Here is a 6,618-nt window from a genome sequence, read left to right as displayed (position 1 = left end):
CGGTAAGTTGAAATGTTTATCAAATAAATTTAAATTCAACTAATTGTTTCGAATAACTGAAAGAAACATGTACACATGTACACTGTACAAACCATTTCACAAACATCGTCATTTTACACTTTCTTGTAGCAGAAAACGTTTTAAAGCAAAATTTGCTAAATTTTTTAATCAAATCATCTCTCTATCACTATTTTAAAGTGTTCTTACATATTAAAACAATTATTTAATATTATATTTCTTAAAAAAAACATTTTTTGTTTAAAACAATTCAAAAATACCCGCCGTGAAAATGACTTTTCACGCATTTTCACGGTCCAGAAATAATGTTCATCTGATCGAAATTTGAGGTATATAAGCACCTTGAATGAGTAGCATTGTGACGCCAGTACGGAACGTTTCGTCCACGTCCCATTGGAGAAGCAACTTTTGAGCGGGCTATGTAGATGATATCGAACACAGCCCTTTTACCCATCCCTGCACTCATGCAACATCTGTGTATGCGTCGCCATGTTTGTATCAAACTACAAAAAAACGTCCTTTGCCCCACATACCCTTAAAAACAATAATTTAGTTGTGTGAAACAAAAATATTTGGTAGACCGAACAAAACGATTGAACAAAAAAATTTAGTTCTGCCAACCAAATGGTCTAGTTGCATCATATCAAATAAAAAATTTGGTAGAGAGAACTAATGTGATTTATAATGATATAATTTTGTGGAAGAAAAAATAAAGGAGAATAAGAATAAAATGTTGATTAATTATGAATAAAATTTGCATTTAGTATAAATATTTATTTTGTATAATGAGACGCTTAATATGTTATTCGACTACCATTTTTTTCACATTTTGTTAATTGTAACAAAGTTTTTTAAATAAATAAAATTAACATTCGAGTATATATAGTGAAAATTTCTCGTGAACTTGTCACACTGTTCATATTTATTGTTTTTCGTATTATAAGAGTCATGGAAGCCAAGAAGTTAAATAAAGTTCGAGAAGTTTTTTGTGTCATAAGACGAGAATTAGCTTGCTATATTTGGTATATGTCATAAAAACTGAATCAAATAATTATTGTATATTTTCACATAATACATATAAATATTCTCCGCAGGTTTTCTTGCAAAATATTTCATAGATTGAGCTAAAATTTTGTGGAGAACTCAAAAATAGTTTTTTGTCATGTGCCAGATTAATTTAATATTTTGTCCAAAAAAATTTTCTTCAAAAATTGACTATTTGTAAAAAGAACTGGAATCACATTGTCGCCATATTGACAAATTTTCCTCAAATATGAAATTTTTTTAAAAATATTTTTGATAAAATATTAATGCTTTGGTATGCATAACAGTGATTCCTTATATATAGTATTTTTGTTTTCTCTACAAAATATTTTAGTCCAATCTATCAAAATTTATTTTGTGAGAAAATCTGCGGAGAATATTTACATGTGAAATCACAACAATTACATAAAAATTTTTTCACTTATTTTTATAAACTTTTTTTTATTATAGCAAGAAAGTCATTTCTAAACCCTACATAGCAAATTGTGGTCACTCGTACTGCAAAAAATGTATTCGAGAACAAACTATTTTAATGGAAAATTGTCCAAGATGTCTTTTTCATTTCATATATCGTCGTTATACTAAAAAGAATAATAGATTGAAAAAAATTGTTGAGCAATTTAAAGTAGTCGAAAATGCATTTCAACTTGACAATCAAATTGACAGTGAGTATTTAAAAAAAAAAAGTATAATTATAAATAGAACAATAATAAACCTCGGAGTACCGAGGAAAAGATAAAGAAATTAGCGACGTGGGGATTTGTTAGTGATAATTAAATAATTTTTAGTTTTTCTTTTAACGAAGTCAAAAAGGTTTAAAATAAATGGAAAATATGTCTCGAACCCTGTTCTGCAGGGAGAGTAAATAAAATAAAAACGACATTTAATAAAAATGAATATTTTTTAATTTTATTTTTTCTAGTTTCTGAAGATTTGTTTGAGCGTTCATTTGCAGTCGATGCGGAAATTCGAAAGCGTTTTAAAAATACAAATAAAAATTTATCAATTCCTGGAGAAGAAATTGAAATGGAAACTGTCCCCGAAAAAGAAATTCAGAGTGAAGGACTTTTTCAAGAACAAGAATCTGGCTATAATTCTGAGGGAACAACAAGTTTAATAAATCCAAATTTGATAAAAAAAATAGTTAATGTAGATGAATTAAGTTCATCAGAACTTCCAACAGAAGAATATTTTATTAAAAAGATAAAATCAGTTTGATTGAAAATGAAAAATAATTTCCATTAGTGATTATAGGATTTATTTATATTTAATGCATTGTTTATTTGATTATGTTAATTATTAAATTTCGTTTCTACTTCTTTATATAATAATGATCTTTTATCTTTTTTTTTTCTTTTCTTTTTTCTCTATAGGTGTATTTTTTTTTTGTCTTTGTATTCTTAATTTTTGTTAAAAGTTCTTCAATAAATTGTGATTTTTTGATATTGGGAAGTTTATTATTGAAAAATGTTAAATTTTTAAATTGAGCCACTGAATTGTAGAAGGGCACATAAATTTATTTCATCCAAAAAATTATATTCTTTAGCGCATTTTTTTTTCTTATGAAAAAAATTTCCATCTTTTATCCTCATTTACATTTTCTCTGAAGTTTTATTTAAATTATAAATTCGCGAGGTTATTCATAAAAATTGTGAAATTTTCAATAGAATTCTACATTATGATTTTATAAATTTTTGTTTCTTTTATTGTATAAAATATACATAATCAGAATATATTCTAGTTGTATAATATAATTTTTTTTTTAATATACTATGAAAAAGAACGTAACTTTCGTTTCTTAACAAGATAACAATATATAAAATAATGAAACAAAAATTAATACATATTTTAAGAAAGACTCATTTTTCTGAAATTCAACTCTGTTTCCTTTTGTTGATTTCGTTCACGATTATTACAAATTTCTTTTAACTTTTTACAAATTTTTATTGTCTCAATATCTAAATTTTTACTAGAAAATGCATTTGGCAAAAAATCTGTTGAAAGAAAAGTATAAATACAAGTTCGCCCTCCAAGAATGCATTGATGTAACTAAAAAAGAAAAAAAAGAATTAATTTTTTATTGTTTGAAAAAAATAATTTCTTTCGTTTTTTAACATATTATATTTTTGTACATGGATAAATAGAGATCCTTGAGCTTTTTTATATATATATATATTTATAAAAGTAAAATTCATTTACCTCAAATATTGAATTATTGGGAAACTTTTCAAACGCCAGTAAATAATATTTTGCTGCATTTGAAAGATCGTGATTGCACATGTAATAACAAGCCGCCAATTGTAAATAAATATCCAATATTCTACTCTCATATTTTACATAAGTTACCAACATTTCTTCTAAATGTTTTACAAAATCATATTTTTCTCCAGATTTTGCTTGACATTTTAAAAATGAATTTTCGGCTCCGTAATTGAAACCAGTACTCGCTTTTTTAAAATATATTGCAGCTTCCTGTAAAGTTAATCTAAATATTATTATTTTATTCTATTAAATTATAATTAAAAATTTAATTCTAAATAATTGAATTTTTAATTATATATAATTAAAAATTAACAAAAAAATTGTTTTTTCAAAAATCGTGAATTAAAAATCAAATTGTACTATTTCTTACTTTAAAATTTTTTATATTCTCCAAATAAATTCCTTTATAATGCAAAAACATGGAATCATCAGGAACTCGCGATTCAGCAAAATCGAGACATTTTTTCGCTAATGGAAGACATCCTAATCTTATAAAACCAAGCGCTAAACGTAAATTAATTGACGCACTTTCTGGCTTTGAATTATAAATTTCTTTATATATTTTCAAAGCACGATTTCTATCTCTCTTTTCTTTATGCATTTGTGCAAGATAAATACCAAAAGTTGGCTCTTTTGATAATTGATAAGCTTTTTGAAATGCCAATTCTTCTTTTTTTGTTGGTTTAGTTAAAAAATTTTCCATTCGTCTTAATCGTCGTAAATTTTTTCCCAATATAAAATGCCATACATCACAATTTCCATTGTCTTTAATTGATAATTGACTGAATTCAATAACATTTTTTATTCCAAATTCACCGGCTTCTTTATATTTTGACCATGCAATACTTTTACAGCCATTTAATGTACTTCTGTCCATAATATTTTTTTCATAGTCAATATCATTGTGAAGAGTTTTTAAAATCTCATCAATTTCATCGAAACAATTTTCCTCTAATAATAAAAAACATTTTGTGCCCTTGTAAATGTTTTCTAGTACATTTAGAGAAACATCTTTTTCATGTCTGTTTTAATAAATTTTCGTTTTTTAAAATTAAAATTATTTATTTTAATAAATTTTTGTATTTTTTAACTGGAAAAAAATATGTACATATTTTAACGTTTCGAAAACAATCCCGTTTTTCTCATTAGAATTTTATTAATCTATAATAATAATAATAATAATAATAATTTTTTTGTCTTTTAAATTTTGAAAAATACCTACAATTACAGATAAAAAAAAGTTACACATCGTCAATTAATTTTGAGCATGATTGTAATAAAAAAAATAATAATAATTCAAAAATTTTTTTTTAGAATTGACCAAAAAAAGGTCCAAGTTTTCTGAAAAAATATTTATAGTAATTTAATTACTAATAATTAATTAAAAATTTAAATTGTCAGAATTTGACGATATGTAAATTTTTTTTATCTGTAATTGAATTTTTCAAAATTAAAAATATTTTTATTATAGATTAATAAAATTCTGATGAGAATAACGGTACTGGTTTCGAAAATTCATATATATATATATTTTTTCCTGTTTCAATATACCAAAATAAATAATTTTTTATAAATTGAATAACAATTATTATTTATATAAATTACCTAATTATTTTATATATTTTTCTTTAATTTTTTTTTTAAATTAAAACAAATTTTTATATTGTTTTATATATAATTAAATATTAATAATTAATAAATTAATTAAATTAAAAATATAAATTAAATAATTTTACTTTTCTTTTACGGAATTCCAAGTATCTTCTGCTAATTTTAAAGATTCTTTTGCTTCGGAGAAATTCTTTTTTTGTACACTCTCATACACTTGTACTAAGGAACGAATCCATAATAATAATGGTACAAAATTTTCATCGTCATGAGTTTTTGAATCGTCTTCAATTTCATTCAATGTTTCCAATTCCCATGTAAATATGCATTCAATTTTTTTTAAACGTTCCAATATCTCTTCTGATTGATTCATTTTTTTTTTTTTTTTTTATCTAAAAATAATAATTATATATTTTACAAATAATTATTGACTTTTATAGAAGAATTTTTTTCTTGGCTTTATATAATTTTTTATTTAATTAACATTTTTTATTAAAAACATTAAATTATAAAAATATTCAAACATTACGTTTTGATGTAAAATATTACATGAGGGGCTGATAGTAAAAATGGTTTAAAATAACATTGGGAGCAAAAGTGGGATAAGTGACTTGGGAGCAAAAACGGGTTAAAATGATTCGTGTAATTTATTGATAAATTCATTATATTATCGACTAAAAAATATTAATAATAGGAAAAAATGCATATTTTATTATAATTAATATTTTTTAATCGATAATATAATGAATTTATCAATAAATTACACGAATCATTTTAACCCGTTTTTGCTCCCAAGTCACTTATCCCACTTTTGCTCCCAATGTTATTTTAAATCATTTTTACTATCAGCCTCTCACATCATTCTCATCATTGCAGAAACAGTAAAAAAGAAAATCGAAATTTTTAAATCAATTTTTAATGAAGATATAAATGTATAATTTTTTTTTTTAATATTATAGAATAAAAATTTTTATTTAAATATATTTTAATTAAATCCACATTGTTTCTGATGTAATATTTTACATCTAAATGTGATAAACAAATTTTTAAATATTTTTATAATTTAATAAAAAAAAAAAAAAGTTAATAAAAGTCGTTTTGTTACCTATTTTAGAAAAAGTTTTCGATTTTTTCCGTGAAAAATAAAAAACAATTGAATAAAAATAAAAAAAATAACCTATTTAAAAAACATTTAATTTTGTTTAATTTAAACTTACCTGAATTTAATCATGCAGGTCAACAAAAAAAGAAATGTTTTATTGATTTTTTAATAAATATAAACAAATGAGATCGATAATAATTAGCTTCTTGGTTTAGTTATCAGGATTCATGTCTGTCATTCTACGCCGGCAAGGCCGGTTTTCTCGTAAACGGTTGGGTAGATCAAGAATTGCAAATATTTCCTCTCAGACAATTGAAAACAAGCTTTTTCTTCTTTCTGAATTTTCAATAGATCAAAAATTTGCAAGTTAGCCATAAATTACTAAAAAAAAAAAGAAAAAAAATGTAAAAAATCATTTCTCCTTTTCATTCATTAAAAATATTTTAATGTCTGATTAAATATTAAACTATTATATTAAATATAGAAAAGATTACACATCTATTTTAAAATTTAAATTCGCGCTTTAAAATTTTTGACCAATAAGAATTGGTAAATTAACGCATGCGCATCGATGGAGAATTCCG

At 23.3% G+C, this 6,618-nt stretch overlaps 2 protein-coding genes across 2 annotated transcripts; one reads left to right on the top strand and one right to left on the bottom strand.

Annotated features, from left to right (window-relative positions):
- The first annotated feature begins 520 nt into the window (after positions 1-520).
- On the top strand, positions 521-2,507 carry LOC127285883 (uncharacterized RING finger protein T02C1.1-like). Its single transcript, XM_051312089.1, has 3 exons — positions 521-1,040; positions 1,513-1,727; positions 1,985-2,507. Exons 1-3 carry the CDS (start codon positions 967-969, stop codon positions 2,278-2,280), a joined length of 585 nt encoding a protein of 194 aa, XP_051168046.1. The 5' UTR covers positions 521-966; the 3' UTR covers positions 2,281-2,507.
- A 237-nt stretch (positions 2,508-2,744) lies between these two features.
- LOC127285887 (uncharacterized) lies at positions 2,745-6,284 on the bottom strand. Its single transcript, XM_051312094.1, has 5 exons — positions 6,150-6,284; positions 5,061-5,324; positions 3,695-4,346; positions 3,262-3,534; positions 2,745-3,111 (listed from the first exon to the last, which is right to left on the bottom strand). Exons 2-5 carry the CDS (start codon positions 5,303-5,305, stop codon positions 2,911-2,913), a joined length of 1,371 nt encoding a protein of 456 aa, XP_051168051.1. The 5' UTR covers positions 5,306-5,324; positions 6,150-6,284; the 3' UTR covers positions 2,745-2,910.
- Positions 6,285-6,618: the final 334 nt, after the last annotated feature.

The sequence above is a fragment of the Leptopilina boulardi genome, unplaced genomic scaffold (assembly GCF_019393585.1).
Source record: "Leptopilina boulardi isolate dan_hultmark-lab unplaced genomic scaffold, ZJU_Lbou_2.1 LbouV2_342, whole genome shotgun sequence".
Taxonomy (NCBI): domain Eukaryota; kingdom Metazoa; phylum Arthropoda; class Insecta; order Hymenoptera; family Figitidae; genus Leptopilina; species Leptopilina boulardi.
This window is presented reverse-complemented; position numbering and strand designations above follow the sequence as displayed.